At 44.7% G+C, this 21,048-nt stretch overlaps 2 protein-coding genes across 2 annotated transcripts in view; one reads left to right on the forward strand and one right to left on the reverse strand.

The window, feature by feature from the left end:
* The window catches only part of LOC135400890 (uncharacterized), a 43,019-nt gene extending 22,080 nt beyond the window's left edge, over positions 1–20,939 (reverse strand). Inside the window, exon 1 of the mRNA XM_064632884.1 lies at positions 20,550–20,939. Within this exon, the coding sequence (XP_064488954.1) occupies positions 20,550–20,730 (181 nt within the window). The 5' untranslated portion in view covers positions 20,731–20,939. The remainder of the gene's footprint in view (positions 1–20,549) is intronic.
* Positions 819–19,557, forward strand: LOC135399809 (tyrosine 3-monooxygenase-like). The gene is made up of 13 exons (XM_064631548.1): positions 819–911; positions 12,640–12,765; positions 14,109–14,213; positions 15,667–15,850; positions 16,060–16,148; positions 16,334–16,401; positions 16,647–16,697; positions 16,761–16,906; positions 16,982–17,117; positions 17,213–17,339; positions 18,069–18,164; positions 18,302–18,435; positions 19,116–19,557. Exons 1-13 carry the CDS (start codon positions 837–839, stop codon positions 19,282–19,284), a joined length of 1,506 nt encoding a protein of 501 aa, XP_064487618.1. The 5' UTR covers positions 819–836; the 3' UTR covers positions 19,285–19,557.
* Positions 20,940–21,048: the final 109 nt, after the last annotated feature.

Below are 21,048 nucleotides of genomic sequence, written 5' to 3' on the forward strand. Positions count from 1 at the left end.
GGTTGAACAGTCTGAACTCAGGAGCCAGAGATGAGACTGGCCGCTTCATCGTAAGGGCGCGCACAAAACCCACGTTTTGCAACATTCTTCTCTCTCTCTTTTTTTTTTTTTGTGTGTGTGGTCACATTGACGGGGCAACGCCATGGTTTTTCCAAAGCTGTAAAACTTCGAACCCCAGTGACTGTTTTACATAATACTCTGCGGCGGTATTTGGGGGGCCGATCACCAGATAGTTCCCACTGTCGATTTAAAGATACAGAGAGTTCACAGTCACCAAGAGAGCGTTATAGGTCGGCACTTCTCTAGAAATTCATTCAACACCACGTCGTGGTGAGCCTTATTCACTGCCCATAACGCCACTTCAGCATCATTCATACCATAACCTATCATTACACCTCAACTTCAAAATACGTCATTCAACCTCAACATCACATCACATTCCAGTCCATTACTCAGATGTCAGAGAATAACAGGTACACGGTTTGGACATCGTTCAAGTTCGCCAGAAGATATCGTTTCGTCATTCGGCTCGACGGACTATGTGTGATGTTGAATGTTTCCTTTTCCTCTCATAGAACCATGTCAATTTCGTCGCCGTGATTTCTATTCTACTCCATTCCCGTTAATCATTATTTGTTATCATGCAGTAAATAACGCTGTAGGCAGTGGGCGAAACTGCGAGATGACTCTCCATTGGCTATCGGACAGCGTGATGTCACCGAGAGGGTCATGCCACGTGGAGTATCGGGGTGGGGACACGGGGCAGGAGACGCGCGCGAGGAAACCCCGGTCACAGCGCGCCGACACTTGTTGCGACAGCTACGTTCGAAGGACAAATGGCCCAAGTCCACATCCCACACTTAGCCGCTACCAATAGAGCCAAGTTTGCCATTAAGAGCTACAGCGTTGAGGTAAGGAACTCTGAGAATTCTGTCGCGAGAGTGCTATGCGAATGTAATTCACATAAATGTTTTGGCTAGATTGTATTTTGAAGCAATAAAAACTGAGCGAGGAAGCTCTCGGGGCAGAAGGTTTGTAGCTAAAGCTCTTTGGTGGTCTCGTACAACGGCCATAGTCGATGTAGAGGTCGGAATTATGAATTACAAAGCGAGTTTGGTGTCGAAATAACGTTCCCTTCGTCTACTCAGCATCAATGTAGACACAAATCAGTTGAAACGCATCCCCACTCTGGTAACCATTACATTTAAGTGAACTCCTCTCACCCCGCCCTATCGTGATGTGAACAATTTCTAAAAAAAAGTATATGGAACGTAATTTTTTACGTGTAGCTTTCTACAAGGATATTCTGGGTTCCGAATATCTGTAATCTTAAAGACGATCGTCTAGCTAGTCAAGTCTAGTCTAGTCTAGTCTAGTGATCTAGTAGGGCGTAGTCCGTTACGCATTATATTCTTTATTGTGGGGTCCAGTGAACGTTTCTGCTTATACAGGGTGTCCCAGAAAACGGGTCATTGAATTATAACTTTAAAAAAAAACTACGCCACCTAGAATCATGCGGTCAACGGCATTTGTTCTTACTATGTGTTTGCCACCTCCTGATGTGAATGTCAAGTAACGTAAGTTGAATTATCTCAATGTGTGCGGGGTGAACTCGGAACTTTGCCAAGTAAAGCTCATTTTTTTTACCCTTCCACTATGAAGAGCGTGCCGAATTTACTCAAATTCATGATAATTGACAGTGATATTTAGGAGCTATCCCATCGGAAAAATAGCCGAACATCATGCTTTTCTTAGCAGTCCAGCATAACGCGCGACGTCTTTTTGAGCGCAATCCGCCGATGCCGGTGAGTATACGGTGAGGATGCCCGTGTGGGCTGGGTTTCCGACCTCCTTCCGTCGGACTTGACAACGACCGTGCGCTGAAAAATTTGTCGCGCGCTATCCTCTGGGAGTTGCGTAGACGACGATGCTCGACTTTTTTTTTTTTTCTCGCTGGGATAGCTCCTCAATATCCCTGTCAATTATCATTATTTCAGTAAATTCGGCACGATCTTCACATTGGTGGGGTAAAAAAGTGACATTTGCTTGACAAATTTCCGAGTTCAGTTCGCAAAAATTTAAATAATTAAACTTACGTTACATGACATTCACATTCAGGAGGTGGCATAAACCTAGTAAGAACAAATGCCGTTGACCGCATGATTCAAGGAAGTGTAGTTTTTTAAATTATAATTCAATGACACGTTTTCTGGGACACCCTGTAAACCGCCCAAACTCAGCAAGCCCACACCGCAACTTTTGATTTTTATCTGTGTTTGCACCCTTTCCATCAACCTGTTACCCTCTCATGCCAGAACTCCCCCTTCAACTGTATATATGTGCCTGTACCATGTTCATATTTTTGTAACCTGAAGAAGTGCAGTCTCGTGCACGAAAGTCTTGTTTACCATGTGTAAATAAATAAGTTGTTCCTACCATTTAATACAACTCTTTGATTTACTCACCACCGGCAACTTGACATCGCCTATTTTTTCTGCCTTCGTAACACCCTGTATACATGACCTTCTTGGGTAAGCCCTCGCCACAACTTCCGGTGCCATGAAGACTTCCGGTCCTTCCGCGACTAAGGACGCTCGGAACCAGCCGCCATGCAGAATTATCTTTCGATTTCCTGATTTGTTAAAACGGGAGGCGTACGCCTTTCTGTGGCGATTCTGTGGACAAAAAGGCGTATACGACCCTCTCTCTCCCCAAATCAGTAGCGATAAGTGTATCAATCGGCACAGTGGGTGGCGCAGAGTGTGTTTGCTGTGAAACCGGATGTCGTTTTGACCAAACCGCAGCGGTGAAAACGACATGTACACTCTAAAAACAGAACTTCCCCGCATAGCACTCTGTGCGCCAACCATTGCCGCGGATGATAGGGTTATCGCTTTTGATTCGAGGAGAGAGGGAGGCGTACGCCTTTTTGTGGCAATTACCATATATCCAAATTGCCACAAAAAGGCGTACGCCCCCCTCTCTCCTCGAATCAGAAGCGATAACCCTATCATTCGTGGCAATGGCTGGCGCACAGCGTGCTATGCGGTGAAGTTCAGTTTTTAGAGTGTATAGGATGAAGCGCCTTTATATTTTTTTCTTTACAAGAGCACTTTTGAAATGCTTGTTATATTGTATAGAATCGGTTGCTACTTTTTGTTTTCTTAACTACGATAGTTAACTCTGCCGTCACTACAGCGTTACTGCACTGTTTTGTTTTAATTTGTGAATTTGTGGTTTTAGTAGTGGTTTTCCTGTTTCTCTCTTTTCCGCCCCAAAATACATACTACATTTACGTGCAGTCAGTATTCCGCAGAGCCAGATAACAAGAACGACCAGTAGTAGCAGACAATGGCGACCGATATACAATTTTAATTATTATTACGTATAGGAAGACATTCGGAAACCTCAACTTCGCCATATACCATTTCTTATAATGGTTCAATTGTTCTGGTGCAGCCGGTACCACGTTAGAGGGCGCTAAAGTGCAAAAAAATTTCTCGTCGAGGAATAAAAGATGCCGGTACCTTGACCGTTACCTTGAGAGTAATACAAAAGGAACGGGATTCATTCGTTGCATCGTTCGTGATTTATACACGAAGGAAAATCGAAGTTTCCACCTTCCCTCTTCCTCTCCTTCTCAACAAGAGCGACAATGCGGAGCGGTCTCCTATTGGTTTCCTCAAACGAACTCCCGCTATGATTGGACAAATTGGACGTTTGCGGAGACCACTAGGACGCCGCTCCGCATTGTCGGACTTCTTAAGAAGGAGAGGAAGAGAGAAAGCGTCATTTGCGTTTTTTTTTTCTTTCTTTCTATCGATCATAAATTACAAACGACGCAACGGATGAATCCCGTTCCTTTTGTATTGTTCTCAAGGTAACTGCATGTTTTATCCCCCGATTAGACTGTTCCCGTTAACATCGTTGTCATCATCACAATTTCACCTCCCACACTTGTTTTCTCTCCCTTTCTTCAAAGCCTCCAACTACGTAATGCAAAAAAACGTGTGATGGTGACGTCAACCTCACCTTATCAACCATAATGTTTATAACTCGACCGCGTTCACCTCAAGCTGACGCATAAATATAGTTGAATAAAACGTGTCGCATGACCTCGTTCGTTGAACCTGCATAGTCCTTAAACTTATAGCTTTTTTAAAAGAATATATGCGTGCAGCGCAACGTACGACAGCAGACACCGCCCTCCGGAGAAACTTTGTGATGGGAATGCTGTGTTTTGGTAAAAGCTTCCGTCGTATACCCTCTGGTGTTCTTTCATCTTTTGTCGCCGTTTTGCGACGCCAAGAGCGAGCGTGCTGTGGACGTGAACGACACTCACAGCATATACAAGCATACTGCCGTGGTCACTGATTCTGTACGGGATGCTCCTACAGAAGTTACGTACTGTAAAAGTAGTTACTTTCGCGGGACTTTAATTTCGCGAGGCACGTTCTATGCGGTTGTACCGTGGAGTTTATCTATTTTTTTCAGAATGTTGGACGTCTGAGGCTTCACAAAGAATTGTACTTGCGATGAAGCAATAAAGTCGCTGTTTCGGCTCGGTGTGCAATTGTGAAAACGTCGGTGTGCTCGGTGAACGTTGACGATCAAGCATACATGAGGGAGTTTTAGAGAGTCGTAAGAGTCCTCCTATTCCCGACTCCGTATCGCTGTCAACCAGTCAGAGCGCAGCCCGCTGGGTCAGAGGCTGATATGTTTTACGGGCCTACGACTTCCTAAGCTTAAAAGGGAACCCCCTTTCTGAATCCGTCACGCAAAATCAGTTGTGAACGAGGGTACATGGAATGACGAACTTATGTTGGTCACTGAGTGTGGAATTAATGTCCAGCAGTGTATGTTTTATTGTTGTTCGTATTATTTTCAAGGCACTAGTGGTTTCTCTTTCGAAGCCAAAGTAGGACTGTAGGAGTGTATACTTACAAGTATATCGCGTATGGAAGTGTTCTGGTACAAGAGAGCATAACCTTCGTGTTAAAAAAAACAAACAAACAAGAAATCAAAAAAAAAAACACAGAATAAGTTTATCAAACTGTTAATAAACTCATTACAGGTAGGAGCCCGCATCACTTCCTCTGGCAAATTGTTCCATCCTTGAATGATTCTGAAGAAAAAGGAATACTTCAAACAAAGCTTCTTGCTAGAACGTAGACTGTCGACTGTTCCTAAACCGGGTATCTCTATAATAGTGAAAGGGTGCAGACTAGCTGGTTCATACTGACGACGTGAAGACCCGAGACATGGAGAAATTCTTCAGGGAGAAAAACTTATGAGAAATTGTTGTCCGGTATTTCCTCCCTGCCTCGGGTCTTCACGTCGTCAAGTATCTCTAGCTGTGATATAGGTGTTACGTGGGATCCGGAAAAATCGTCCCTGGAAAAATCGTCCCCGGAGAAAACGTCCCCGGTGGGAACCTAGGTTAGCACCGGGTCTTTGGTTAGTTTTCAGAGGTTAGGTTAGTTTAGTTTTGTTTTTGACAGTTCACCATGCGGTTGGCTCCCCGCTGGGCTGGGCTGGGCTGGGCGCGCAACGCTACGCTATAGCGCCGTTTGACAAAAACTACTTTTCTTGCGGGGACGATTTCTCCGGGGGACATTTTTTCCGGGGACAATTTTTCCTACACCCGTGTTACGTAATTGTCGTCCTTATTTTCAAGTAATTGTTTACTTTAAAAAATACAGGACGGTTACGACTCGTGTAACGCGAAATTCAGCGTCAGCTTTGCGTGTGGTGAAATGAGGCCGGATGAAAGTGTGTAGACAAATTTATTTAAGCGTGATGAGTAGTGATTTGTGGTCGCTGAAATCGTTGGCGAGGTGAGTGGTGTTCTGAACGAGGGGGCTGTTCTGGAACACCAAGTCTATGCATGAGCTTTGTCTATAGCTGTGGGTTGGCGGATGTCGGTTCACAGCGTAAGGTTCAGTTGTTCGGACATATCACTTAGGAAAGTGGTGTTCTTGGCCAGTGAAACGTTCACGTTGAAGTCTCCGACGACGAGAAGCTTGTGCGTGCGGTAAGGCGTGAGTACATACTCGATAAAGTCGCGGATGCGTTCCGGCGCGGCGCCAGGCGAGAAGTAGCACACAGCCACCACGAGCCCTGTGGGAAGCTGCACAGCACAGCTGACGCTGTAAAACCGACGTACTATGGTTTTTATATCACTTTTTATCTAATTTTCCATCGATAGCGGTTGTAAACTGGCGGTATTCTCCTCCTTACTCCCAGCGCAAAGCGCACATGCGATAAATGGCGAAACGCATTGGACGTTTTCTCAGCGTCAAAACGTCGCGCGTACGCCATGACCTTGCACACGCGGCGAAGAAACGCCAGCGAGGCGACCACCCGAAACGCATGGGACACGTACGGAGCGAGTGGCGCACGCCACTTTTGCTATATTCGTCGACCACAAATATCTGTTAGAACGTACAGCTGCTCTTCTTTCCTGTGGTTCCTGCGTTCCTTCATTCCAGATACCATTAAAATGTTCACGTAAATTTAGTGTGATGGATAATGTCCCAAAAATTTATGCGAGCTCCTCATACGCCACCTTGTCTGCCGCATGACGGCCATGGTTCTGTCTACTTCTCAGAAAACGCGCCCAGACGCGCGCGAATATCTGTAGTCGACGGATTCCGGCGTACGCCCTCCGCGCGCGTTGAAAAACTGGTTTTTAAGAGGTCACACGCACGCCGAGCGCGCGCGCGTCCTGAAAACGTCGGAAAAACGCTCCATGCGTTTAGCCCTTTAATTTTTTTGCGGATACGCGAATGCCGACGACGCCAACGCGATCTCGGGAAAGTCTCCAATATGCAGCTGACGCTGTAAAAACAATCTGAGACGGTCTATTTTATGCCAACTACGGTACGACGAAATGTTTCCAAACGTGCAGTACTTGCGTACTAAAACAGTGTTACCATAATGTGCGCTCAGTGGATCAGTTCGACTTAAACTCATTCGTCGCAAGTTACGATTTTTCTATAGCATTCTGTCATCGTTTAACGAGACCTTAAATTCACAAGAAAATGCCGATCGCAAAATTTGCGGAAATTACAAATTTTACAGAAGGCGGAGCAAGAGCTCTCTGGACGTTGCGTTTTAACCCTTCCATTTCGGTTTTACTTACTGTTCCGCGACGTTTTTGCTTCGCAGTGCTTCCGAAAAGTCCGCGTTCATATCCACATTTTATTGTAGCTTTGTTCCTTCTGCAATCATATTTCCCGCATTCTGTTGTTAGTGTTTACCCTGCCAGGAAGGTATTTATTTTTCCCGTTCAGTTCTTTCAACAATCCTGAGCAATGGTCTTGACTTTTCTTATTTGTCACACTGCATATGGCTTTGTTTGCTGTTGGTGCGAGTATAACATTGTGCACAGCGTTGTCTCATACGACAGAGAAATGCAACAAGCTTGAGCGAGTATTTACTCAAGTTTCGTCCAACAAAAACTGGGGAACAGAGAGAGAGAGAGAGAATCTGATGAAGTCCTTTCTATCGGGTACAGTCAAAGAGCCCTTCGTTTGGGTATACTGCACATGCCGTTTTCAAAATGAAAAAGGATTACGCCCCGGCGGAAACGTTTCGCATGTAATTTACGGGAAGTGTCTCGGGGTGACACTTTTCAGGTCTGTGTATCAACAGTGGCCAGTATCCCACAATCAACCGAAATGTCGTCACGTGCAAAATCATCTACGGTGTAGAGAAACAGGGGAAATGTTCACGCATCAGGAAATTCTTACATTAATTAACGCAACGTCCTTTCATGCTTATTTCCCGTAACATTTTTAAGATCGTATTCGCTGCGAGATCGATCTATAGGGGGCGACACCTTCACCTTTCTAGCGTGGATAACACGCCGGCCGATGTTCGGAGTTGATGGTTCTTTTCCGTAATTCTTGTGTATGCTCGCGGGAGGATCACTTGTGCCGCGATGGTACGATACTCTTCGGTTCCTCAATGCTCCACCTACTGCACTGAACGCGGAATAAACGTGTAAAAGCAGACGACGCGAGGAAGCTGTTCACACTACTGTAGTTCATCGTTTCTCCGCAGCGCGCCGACACCATTCGATCTCGGAGCGAATAGCGTGGCAGGGGATTGTTCCATTTGCGTATATCTTGTTTGGTGGACTTCAGCGACCTCTAGTGCATAATGGGGCTAGATTTTTTGGCGAGGCCTTTTGAAACTTTCCTCGAACGCTTTGCCCAATCATCGTGGGAGATTGTTTGAGGAGACCAATAAGAGGCCCCTCCGCATTACCACCCTTCTTGAGGAGGAGAGAAGACGGAATGCGTCAGTTGCGTTTTTTTCTATCGATCATAAATCATCAACGACGCAACGGATTATCCCCGCACCTTTCGTATTGATCTCAAGGTAACAGCATCATTCCACGAGGAAAAACATTCGCACTTCAGAGCGCCCCTTCAAAATATGACCGCAGCACACCCGTCTTTCAGAAAGCGCAAAGTGCGGGTTGTCTTTGCTGATTTGAGATTTCCGAAGAACGGCTGCATGCATACTACAGCCTACCGAGCTATCCTACTGATAAATCCGAGACGTTCGAAAGACAACAGACGCGTAGAACGTATCAGAGAATATGATACGGTGCAACAGGTTTCATCCTGGTCTATCCTTTCTTCTGAGGAGAGTGAAGGCGATGGATGGTGGCTGGTGGAAGTAATGATCCTCGCTGCTCAACGTGGTAGAAAGCACCGGAAGCGGACCGAACTAGGGACTTCCTGTTGCGCCACTCTGAGCTTCCAGAGATGAACAAAAGGGAAAAGGACATTCGGATGTGGGAAGTCCTTCGTTTCCAACCCAGCCATGTTCTATTCTGGAGTTCACTTCCGCACATTCAGTATAGGTTACCTTGCGAGTTAGATGCCTGTACAACGGCAGCATGGATTGCCGATTAGATATAATATAGCAAAACTAAAAAGAGGGAAGATATACGCGTTTTGCGAAGCGTATCAGACAGTTGTATTATTTTTTGTACCATTCCTGAAGAAAATAAGAAGAAAATCCACCAAACCTCACCGGTCGACAGACGTAGCGGTCAGCCGTCGCCTTCACAATCATGCCGCTACAGGGAACCTTCCGCAAGGCGACGAATTCACACTATGAATAATTGATATTGATACGATTGATAATGATTGATAATAATATGAATAATTCACACTATCTGTAATTTAACAGTTAATACTCCAGTATTTGTATGAGTAATTTTAGCTAAAGGCGTGTCTATAGCTATAGCGACACGCATTGTTATCGAGCCAAATATTATAGTGCCGTTCGCCTCTGAATAAGCTCACATGTTTATTTAAATCAGCGGCTTCAAACATGCAAAACGAAAGGAACTATACTCTGCGGCACGCAGCCCTTTGACTAGGAAATACGAAGAAGCTTCTAAAAAAATAAAATAAAATAAAATAAATAAGTAAATAATAATAATAACAATAAATCAAACAAGATTTTCGATCATTTTATATAATTCGAGCTCCTAAACGGAAGTCGTACGCAAAAAACAGCGCATATCTGTCGAAGTCGTTTGTCTTTTTTTTTCTTTTTCAAAATCTCATTTAAGAAAGCAGTTTACTTAGTGCTTCTCTTGTCAAGTAGAGTTTTTCAGTACTATCCTGCCCCACAATAAGAATACCGCTCTCCTTGTTAATAACGCGGTCAGTTATGTTACGCTCACACTTGCGACATCTCCTAAAAAGAAAGAAAGAAACTCTACCCTCGTACTGGCCCACCGGATCAGCACTGGTAAGACCTGTTGAATGCCCACTTCCTCCTTTACAAAAAAAAAAAGCATCTTACTGCCCACACGTATAGTAAGTGTTTATGGATAGCCATCTAACGGTTGTTGGCGACGGGAGACCCCGGGATGACGTGAGAGAAACTTTTTCCAGAGTGTCTTGATAGATGGGAGGCGGTAGAGTAGATGGTCATTTCCTGCGGCCACTCGAGCGAACCAAAAAGCCAAAGTGTGCGGAGGAAGTGGCGCTGCTCGAGCGGAACCACGCCGGAGAGTGCGTTCACGTAGCTCCTATAACCACTGGCTCAGTATAGCATCGATGATGGCAGCCCTGGGTTGAGAGTAGACGAACCACGAATACGAAGATACATATGCGAAACGTCGTATACTCATACTCGTAAACGTACAAAGGATCGAAGTTGCTTTCTTCTTTTTTTTTCAGCAACGCGAAATACAGGACACAATCAGTGAAATGTGTACAACTTTTGTCCTAATGAAGTAAAAGGAGAGGATTAGCACGCCTCGTTTCGTCTGGCGACATTGCTTTTTGCAGCTGTCGCAAACACCTGTTTTGTTCGTGCTGCTGGATGCTTGGTGGCGCATACAGAAGTGTTTCTGTTGTCAAGTTTTCCCCTAATTGACCCATTTGGACTGGAAGTGTTGTGTAACTACGCTGGATTTCGCTGATCTTGAGGTAGAAATAAATGCGTGGCAAACAACAACAAATATATATATGACTATCTAAGACTCTGACATGGGGTGATTCACCGCTGGAGAGCAGTATATACACTATTCCATTACCACGTGTCCATTACACGCGAAACATCAGATGTGACATATGAGAATGAAGTTAAAGTTATGTACAAGCACAACAATTGAGCTCCACTTAATGATGTAGTCTTTGAAAGCAGCCAAATAATCTCACTTTAGTACATAATAAATACATATAATAATAGTACATAATAATAAATAACATGGATGTGAAGTGAAATGGGGGACAGTCGTCTGCCATCAGTGTAGTCAATAGAAAATATTAGCACGCTTCAATATTCAGATTTTTATAGTTGACATTCGCCTTACCAGGTAGTTCACGCTCGTGTCCAAGGCTTTCTCATACGAGGTTGAGACGTGCACATGATCATCAGAAAGCTTAGTAGTGATCGAGAGCAAACAGCGAACAGAGCGTGTCGCATGCGTGATAATCGCACATTAACCTTACCTTACCGTACCTCACGTCACCTTACATGTAAGTCTATCTCCAGTCAATTTATACATGAACCCAGTTGTCTTTTAGCCTTTCCAACTTTATCATCAGTTCATCACATATTACCATGACATAGAGTAGCATGCATGTGACCGTTCTCATGGGGTGAAGAGCAGAAGTGAAGATCACTGCGATTCTGTGCATGAACGATGGGCTGCGACTGGAGTGCCAGATGTGTTATCATCGGTTCACATACTACACTGGCACAAAATGTATTAGTTGGACGAGCTCATATCACGATACAATGTAATTTTTTGAAGCTCCATAAACACCTATAGACCCTTCGGATACCACAGATACTCGAAACGAAACACACCATCTTCACCCAAAGAGATCATCTTCCGTTACAATAAATCTTTATGAAAGACCGTGCAGATAACAGATTAATCGAGTCACCTAAATAACTTATATATAACCATTTAAACTACTTCGCTAGGGGCGAACATACACGAAAAACACAGGTGGAATGATTTCGGTTCAAGTGAAAAGAGCGCGACTCGCGGCATTGAATAACAGAGTGAAAGAGCGCAACAGTATTTCTACGGCATTAGCTGAGACGGTTAAGCTTAAAGTAACTGTCACCTTGGAGCCCTTTCCGCATTGTTGCCAACGGTCGAAACCTAATTATCGTTCCCGACAATGACGCAATTTCCGCGCTTTTTTACCCCCTTATGAAAAAGGTGGCCTTTCACTAGTGAAAGAGGCACTTCCTTTATCCCTATGTGGGAGGAGATCATGACCGAAAAGGCAGAAAGAAAGAATGAAAGAAAGAACCTTCATTATTGGTGCAACTAGGATTAGGCTTTTAATGCGAGAGGCTGCGGAGATATCACGCAGTGAATCAGAAGAAAAAAAGAGGCGGCCTTATGAAAAGGATGTAATGCCGAACGTTTGTGTTTGTTGTGCGCATACATTACCTTTTATGTCCTGCATTTTGACAGAGCTTCACTGCGTAACATACCCTCTGTGGCAACCATTGTGCAGAATGACACATTTATGGCTTCTGGCTTGAGGAGAATATGCTGGGCATACACCTTTTTTGTGACAATTAACATAACTGTATAAGTGTCACAAAAAAAGCGCACGCCTCCCAGTTTTAGCAAAGCAGGAAAGATAACTGCGTGGCAGTCGGTTCCGAGCGTGGTATGCGTGAAGCTCTGGTTTTAGAGTGTTTATTTGCTGTTGTGCACTTGAGAATTTCATTCTAGTTTAATTTTTTTATTTCTCGTCATCATCTTCGCATTCTCGGCAAAATGAAGTTGTTGTTGTTCACTTCGAAGCTGAATCTGGATGTTAGACATACGCACATACGCCGACAACGCGCTGCAATGCAGCATCAAACATTCTGATAAGAAGTCCTCATAGCGACTCGAAAGTGCGGTTTTACGTAGCATGGGATTAAGTGAAACTTCGTCAGACGGGGATATCTCTTACTCGCTTTCTCTTTCTTTCTCTCCTTTTTTTTTTTCTTCTTAATGATGCATACGACATGGCATTCTTCGTGAAACTGACCTTTATGAAACCGGCCCTAAGAGACGTTGCTCCTGAACTACGACGTATTATGTGTTATAAGAGTATACTGAACAAAGGCGATTTATTTCAGCATGGATACCCATCGAGAAGAAGGTCCTTGGTTGACGACGCCAAATTCGAGACCCAGAAGAATAAAGAAGCTCAAGAAGAATGGAAAAGGCAGACTAGTTCTCAAGACGGTGACATCATCAGCGAGGTGAGGTTGGAGGCAAATGTGCTTTCGCCAAATAGAAAAGCTTATCAAAGGCATACAGTCGCGCTCCGTGCAATAAAATTTTGGCAGGCGTATCTCTCTCTCTTTTTTTTTTCTTTAAATGAGAAAGTCAAATTGCAGAAATATCCAGTTTTCAAATAGAGCAGCCATTCACAGCCATCTGCGCAGGACTCTCTAGCTCACTGAGGTATCTGTACATCATGAGAGCCCGGTATTGTTTATGTCTTTGGGCAAGCGGTTTCAAGATTGTGCGACGCTAACACCAGTGGGATCACGGTTATCTTTGAAGAAAAACCAAAAAGCTAACCACTGTGCTCGAAAAAACAAAACCAAGGAATGTGCTATCTATTGAGCTTATCACCTCTATAGAGGTAACTGGCTTTTCATTATCAGTATGGGTGGAGAAGGGGGACGTCCTACCATAGAGTGAGATTTGGAGGGCGCAGCTTGGTCTGGCAGACTGTGGACCACGAACGTGGAGAAGTTACAAACGCGCGCTTCACTGTAAAGCGTGCTTTGTCTGTACAGCTCGGAGTCACTGCGGCGAAGCCAATAGCATCATATTTCGCCATCTCGATTTCCGAAGTTTGCTTCAGTGCAATAGCATATTCTTTTTTCAGGAACAACCCGTTGCCACCTTTGAAGGAAAGATCGTTCACACATACATTTCTCTGTGCTTTGCTCCTAGTTCTGACGTACAATACCTACGTTTTTCCCATGCACAGGCGCGGATGAACCAGCGAGACTTGAGCTTAAACCGTCCACGTAACCTAGCTCATTTGGTTTTCGTGGAAAAACATTCCGCTGCGCCAACCGGGATTCGAACCAGGGTCCCTCGGGGTTGGAAATCATGCGCTTACCACATTACTGTGAACGGGTAGTTGTGCGTATGTGATCACAGGAACAGTAGAATCGTGCACATGCGTATCCAGTCAGGCAACTGGGAAAAAGACTTTATCATGTGGCCCAAACGGTCACACGTGTTTCATTCTTTGGCATCGTCTTCGCCGAAGATGCCGAAGATATAGGGTTACTGGGCGTGGAACCAAGAAAAGCGCTGCGCCTCCACCAAACAAAACTTATGCCCAGCTCAGCCCAGTCATTCTCAGTCTTAACACTCATTGCCAAACTTAATTTTCTTGCCAACTTAAGAACGCACCCGACGTGTGGCGATTTTGACAGTGATGCCGGAAGCTAGATATCTTTATTTTGCTGAGTATGGATATTTGTACGAAAATTTGTACCTTTGTCTATTTATTTTACTCCTTAAACGCGCGTTACTTTATTTTCCATTGATAGGACACTAATACGTGATATTTTTGCAGGTTTTTGTCGAAGAAGTTGTGCCCGAAGAGAAACAAACTACAAACGTCGTATTCGGTCTCAAGCATGGCGTTGAAGCTCTTACAAGTATCTTGAAAGAGGTCGAAGTAAGAATGTCATTCCTAATAATAATAATAATAATAATAATAATAATAATAATAATAATAATAATAATAATAATAATAATAAGGAGTAGACATCATTCCTGTTCCTGCATGCGTCAGTCACATCATAACGAACGAAGTCAAATTCATTCGACAATGGCTCGAAGAAAATAAATAAGCACTGGGGCTGTTGTGAGGAAATGCATCTGCTGCATAAATATTGCTAATATCGCCGATTATAATAATGTGGTTGTTGACAATGTTAATAATCACGATTCGGAATAACAGCATGCAGCTCTGGGTATAGAGGAGTGTCTTCATTACCCATTTATTCATACGGAGATAAAAAGATGATTAGACGTAAAAAGAAGCTGGCATATAGTACGTGCATCAAGCGATATACTGGGCAAGATATCGCTTTGGCCAAATACCGTCTGACGTCACAAAGAAGGCTCGTATACGGAAGTGCTGCGCTTGTCCCCCATGTGAAGTGCCAGCCTCCGTTCATTTCATCCTCGCATCCAGCTCGACAAACTATTTCAATTGATCAATTTAAAATTTTATATGTAAGTGTTTTACAATACAGTAAAAGTTCGCTAACATGCATTGCCACCGTCACAAGTATCTCTCGTACACTCGCGCGTATTTATTTTCCCATGGAGCCAACTGCGTTCAAATAGATCTCTACCCGAGAAACGTCATCATGACGTTAGTAGACAGACTGAAACCGAACTGGAACTGAAACTGAAACAGCGAAAGAAATCGGAAGGGGAGGGCTGGGTTCCACGAATGAGCACTTGTTCGCTGCCTCCTATTGAAAGAAAAGTAAAACCGAAAGTCGCGTCCCTTTCAGCACGACCTACTAGATTATAACGACCATGTCATAATCGGCAACCCCTATGAGGAGCCCGTCCGCACGATCCGCTAGGGGCGCTACTCATCGGCCCACGAGATCTGCATCATGATTGGACAATGGAAATTTGAATTTTGAACGCGCAGAAGCGGACATACGACTACTGTAGCAGACGACAGCAACAGCTCCTATGAAAACGTGTAGAATGATGATGATCATCAACTTTAGAAAGAAGCATCTCGTGGGACATCCACCGCTTGTACAAAAATACTAAGGAAAGCTGAAGTACAAAGTATTGTTGAAATTTAGGAAGTATAGTAACCGGGCCGATGAGTAGCGCCACCGCTAGCTTCTAAATGCGGCGCTGCCTATGACATGGTCGTTATAATCTAGTAGGTCGTGCTTTCAGGGACCATCGTAATCCCCTGACCGTGGCTTTCGGGCCCGACCTTGTTCGCCTCTAGCTTCGAGCGTAGTTCAACTCTACCAAATAAATTGGTGGCGCTGTCGAACACTATGACGTCATTTGTTTACAAGCAGGGAGAGGTCTACAGCCTTAAAAAACATCACGATCTCAAAAAAGAGCGGAAACTCTGTCTGCAGGCCTGCGGTGGGAAAGTGAGCCACCTTGAGACCAGGAACTCACGGAACGAGAATCAGACGCACGAAGTCTTCGTATCGATGGAGATCACAAGGGAAAATCTCCTGAAGCTCATGAAGATCATGACCATCAGCAGCATGGCAGATATGCAGATCATCAAAGAAATATCGTCAGCCATAGCAGGAGGTTTTCCTTTTTAAACATCTTCTTAGCTGTTTCGCAAGTGTAACCAAAGTGCAAAAATTTCGCCTCGTGGAATGAAAGATGTCAAACATCTGTCGTTACTATATCGTTATTTTAAGAGCTGAGTCTTGCAGGTGCCTTTGTCGTCGATTGCCTTTGGCTGTTACTAGTTTATTGTCATATCAATATCGCAAACCGTAATCTCTCTGCAGATGTCTGGTTCCCGATGCACATTTCTGATCTGGATTTCTGCACGCACGTGCTTACCAAGTTTGAACCAGATCTCGACAGCGATCATCCAGTAAGATTTTTTTTTTAAATTCTCTGATTATCGCTAACTCCTATGTGATTCCCTCATGATATAAGGAGGTGTATTGGCATCAAAGTGGAAGGAAGTTCTACAGAAAAAGTTTCTTGCGTAAAAATCAGCTTGTGTTACATCCATTCTCACTGAATAAACACTGTTGTATATGCACCACTTTTCAGGGTTTCTCTGACCCAGTCTACCGTGCAAGAAGAAAAGAAATTGCGCAGATTGCATTCGACTACAAGTTGTACGTTAAGATTTTTCTTTTTTACTCTAAAATAAGGATTGTACTGAATGTACTCAATGTGGTGTAGCTTCTGTTTGCGATAAGCGTTCGTCTACCGCAGTGACAGGACGATGCTATAATAATATTCATTATACTGCATTATTTCATGAATCGTATTGACCGTATTGTGATTATATATTACTTTATATAATCGTATCGTAATTTGGGCGCAAAACTAATTATCCAAATCCGTCGTCGCCGTTCAGTGGCCAGCCCATTCCAAAGGTCGACTACACTCCAGAAGAAGTTCGCACCTGGTAACGAATGTCCGATTCACACATCTATGTTCGCGTGACTATGTTATTACTTCTCCTTCGCAGGGGCATCGTGTACCGTGAAATGAGGGAACTCGTCGACACTCACACCTGCAAGGAGTTTGCGACGGCCATCAGACTGCTCGAGAAGGAACTGGACTATGGACCAGATGCCGTACCACAACTGGAGGAGGTCTCCAACTTCTTGAAACGTAACACACCGTCGCAATACGTCGTCCGCTGTGAACGAGGCTTCCTCTCATGCCTTTCATTAATTTCATGCGTAGGCAGCAGTGGTTTCACGCTAAGACCAGCGTCTGGGCTTCTCACCGCCAGGGACTTCCTGGCTAGCCTCGCCTTTCGCGTGTTCCAGTGCACACAGTACGTGAGACATGCATCCGCGCCACAGCATTCTCCGGAGCCGTAAGTGCCTCAGTTAGCTTTCAGGTGTATATATTTGTTGTCTTGGTCAAGAGTTGGTTGCCGTATCATCAGTCTATACGATGTCTTCCTTATAGTGACTGCATTCACGAACTTCTCGGCCACATACCAATGTTTGCAGAGCCTACCTTCGCACAATTTTCTCAAGATATCGGTCTGGCTTCCTTGGGTATCTCGGACGAAAACATAGAAAAGCTGGCAACTGTAAGTACGAGGGTGCTGGAAGATAAATGTACGGGAGGGGGGGGGGGGGTCGATTGTTTATCATAAGCGAAACCGGAAGTCACTAAGGGTGACATCACAGCTGCGAGAGCACTGTCTAGAAACTTCAATTATAAATAATTGGCCTCGAATTTAATTGAAATGTTCTGCACGGTTACTCTGAGCATCATAAGAAAGCATGTGGCATCGCTTGAGCTGTGGCATGATTGACGCCAACAGGAAGTTCCAGGATTGGTTGGAAGCTGTCACGTGATGTACGCAGACCACAAAACCGAAAGAGAGAGAGAGAGAGAGAGAAAAAACACGACGTTCTGCCGGTGCCACTTGTACGTATCGCAGTAAAAGAAGCAAAATTTCCGTTCAACATTCAACTCCTTGGTACCACACTGAAGGCGCCCAATGTGTTGTTTGCAGTTCGTTCCATGCTATTGTTTGGCAGTTGTTGAAGTTCACGTAAACGTAAAAATAAATTGTATCTGCGGCAAGCGCCGTCGTGTGCTATATCAGCAGCACGAGTGTAATCCACGACGTTATCGGTTCCTCAACGTAATTTGGTGCTAATCAGCGCAAACGGTGATGTGTGGATCAGGATCATTTGTCACATCTCACGCAACAAGACAACGGCAAATTCCATTCGTACAATACAACGTTTGAGGGGCATTGTGAAGATTGTTCCCCAGAAAACCTACTGACTTTCTACTTTTCTTCCAGCTGTACTGGTTTACTGTCGAATTTGGACTTTGCAAACAAAATGGTGAAGTCCGGGCCTATGGGGCAGGTCTCCTCTCGTCCGTTGGCGAAATCAAAGTACGTCACAACTACGTCTATTTTTTAGCAAAGTTTAATGGTGTTGCTAGTGACGACGATGAGGAGGAAAGTAACAAGGGTACAACCCATTTGTGAACCACAGTTTGTCTGATTTATCACGTTGTTTATGAGCACAGCATGCTCTGTCGAGCAAGCCTCAAGTACTGCCATTCGAGCCCGAAGTCACCGCTGTGCAAAAGTATCAAGATCTAGAGTACCAGGACACATACTTCCTCGCAGAAAGCTTCAACGACGCCAAGGAGAAATTAAGGTACGTTGCTACGTTGGTACGCATTTAGTTTCTGTTTACTGTACCTAATGCTGATACCAAGCAACCGCGGAAAAGGGCACTATGGTGTCTAACGCAAAGTGATCAAGAGGGATGTACTTGGGAAGCAACTTAGTTACGAGTAATCACTTACTCAGCAATTAAGGAGTAACTGTAATTAATAACTCTTTCTCAGAAATAAACCTTCATGTTGAATACCAGTCGGCGACAGGAAGTGAACGAAGATGCGACTAGTTTCTGAAGCAAGAGAGAAAAACATGAAATTCGCTGCTCTCTAGTTACAGTTAAAGTTGCCTTAGAGTTTCCCGTTTGCTCTCGTTGCCGTGTGTCCAGACGCGTGACATCCCCACGGAATATTCTATAGTGGAAGAAAAAGCAAAAACTGCTCAAGGGGCAGAACGGTTCCGCCGCGTGTTATGTTGAACATTCTCACCGGTAATGATGTGCCGCGCCAGCGGCCGCGCACACAGCACACGACACTTAGCAGACGACACCGTCTGTCTTATCCTGTCGTCTGCTACGGATGCACGAAAAGACGTAACCTTGAGCGCTCGCACTTACGTGAGCAGAAAAACTGTCATTTTGGCATATTCCGCTGTAATATTATGAGGAACGTCGCTAGTGCCAATATACTGCTAATTTACAAATTTTGCTTCTAACAGGAGCTACGTATCCAGAAAAGGATTCAGACCATTTGAGGTGAGCTACGATGCGTACACCCAGTCTATCATCATATTGGATTCTCCCGTCAAGCTGCTGGGACTTGTTGACAACCTCAAGACTGATATCGCCTTCCTTACTAACGCCCTCCACAGAATTAAGTGGAAGTAGAAATGGCGAGGTACAATTTCGTATCTACACAATACAAACACGTGTCAATAAAGAAAAGTCTTTTGAGGGCATCTAGCTCATGCAAATTCCATGTGTATGTGTATATATGTATATCTGTGCATGTGAAATACGTAGGTGTACACGGACTTAAACATTGAACATTGTACGGTTGACATTGGTGGCGGCATTTGTGTCTTTATCTGTATCGGGCTTTAGTCTTATACGTGTTCCAAATGTATCGAATATGCTTCCTTACAATCTCGCGTCCTTGTTGCCTAATACACCCACATGAAATAAAATGCAATTTATTCGCTGAGGATGTCTTTCGTTTGCTGTCTACGGCAGCACCCGGCTACCTTTCGATGGGTGTGCTATTTGTCGGAATCGTGCTGAACCATCTGCACGCGCTGTCTCTAGCTGCCACAGCGGCAATGGTTGCCGCTATCCAAAACGTTACTGAAGCTGGTCCGAAACACACCTCACCGGTCTATGTCTTCCATCCCTGAGGAATCTTACGCTTGGGAACCCTAAATTGGGCATCTCAGATTCAATAATTATTCAAATTACTCAATAATTAATTCAAAAACATGGTCACTTAAGTGACCATGTTTTTCAATACAACTGGAGGAATCACACATGCAGTATCGTTAGTGATCAGCGGAGGTGGAAACCGTGATTTATCCAGAACCCCCCCCCCCCCATACCCCTCACCCTCTCCCCCATGTGTAGTTCCCGTCGAACCCTTTCCGAAATATTTTCCTGGCTACGTTACTGCTGCACGCTACTCAAACGCACAATTTTTCTAAGGTTTGGAGGGGGGGGGGGGGGGAGGGGCATGTAGTCCTGCCTTGGACACCATCCTGCTACACTACCTAAGGTCAATGGTAACTCTATGTAACGACATAAATTAAGGGGGTAGGACATCCGGAACCCCACTACATTCACCTCTGACGCTGCTGTATAGATTCGTATAGCAGCTCCAGGCGAACTTCATGCGCTAGACGCAAAGTCATAAGCCGATGATCGGCTCCAGCTGCCCTTCGATATCAGCGGTTTCTGAGAATTTTAGGAAGCGCCAGGGCGCCCACTGACAGCGACGCTGGCATCGTCGATGTCAAATCCTAATATAATTATTATGGATCACTTTGCTCTTACATACCGCATACATTATTGAGTGCAAGTTGATCAGGCGTTTTGGAGAAACGTATACAGCACATATTTTCGCACGCTTGAAGCAGATGGCTGATATAGAGGATGCTTCATACTTGCGTTCATCTGAGTAATCCTCCGGAATCCAGAAGAACCCGCGTCCGGTAGAGCGTTGCAGATGCCTGTCATGTGGACAATGCATTCATTTGGCCCGCCGCTCTTCGCATATAGTGAGGAGAATTGTCTAAGCACAATAGGAGACAAACAACTGAGGTATGGTGAGCTCGCCATAACCATAACTGAGGTAACGCCCACCAGCTGTGCACATGGTGCACACGCGTCTTCCTTGCGTCTTATACAGCAGTTTCAAATCGCGCGCTTTTGAGCTGAGCTTTCCTCTCTTTCCATTGGCTAACGATCAACCTTTTTTGCCTTCGGTATGAGGCATTATTGTTAGGAAAAAATCTTCCCAGGAACAGCACCGCGACCGTTTTAGGCCGCGTGGGGCGGGGCGTTATCAAGTGGCCCTTCTTCAATATAGGACTGGCTCCCCTTTGCCTCCCACCACGACGTACGCGGATTTGAAGGGAGACACATTATTGTGTGCTCTTTTAG

Source organism: Ornithodoros turicata, chromosome 7 (genome assembly GCF_037126465.1).
Source record: "Ornithodoros turicata isolate Travis chromosome 7, ASM3712646v1, whole genome shotgun sequence".
NCBI lineage: Eukaryota > Metazoa > Arthropoda > Arachnida > Ixodida > Argasidae > Ornithodoros > Ornithodoros turicata.

What these genes read in the sequence shown, in the direction of transcription:
- LOC135399809 (XM_064631548.1), top strand. Translation starts at nt 837, where the DNA reads ATGGCCCAAGTCCACATCCCACACTTAGCCGCTACCAATAGAGCCAAG. An exon ending in CCAGAAGAAGTTCGCACCTG is followed by an intron (nt 16,698 to 16,760) that starts GTAACGAATGTC and finishes TCTCCTTCGCAG; the next exon opens with GGGCATCGTGTACCGTGAAA. An exon ending in GACGCCAAGGAGAAATTAAG is followed by an intron (nt 18,436 to 19,115) that starts GTACGTTGCTAC and finishes TGCTTCTAACAG; the next exon opens with GAGCTACGTATCCAGAAAAG.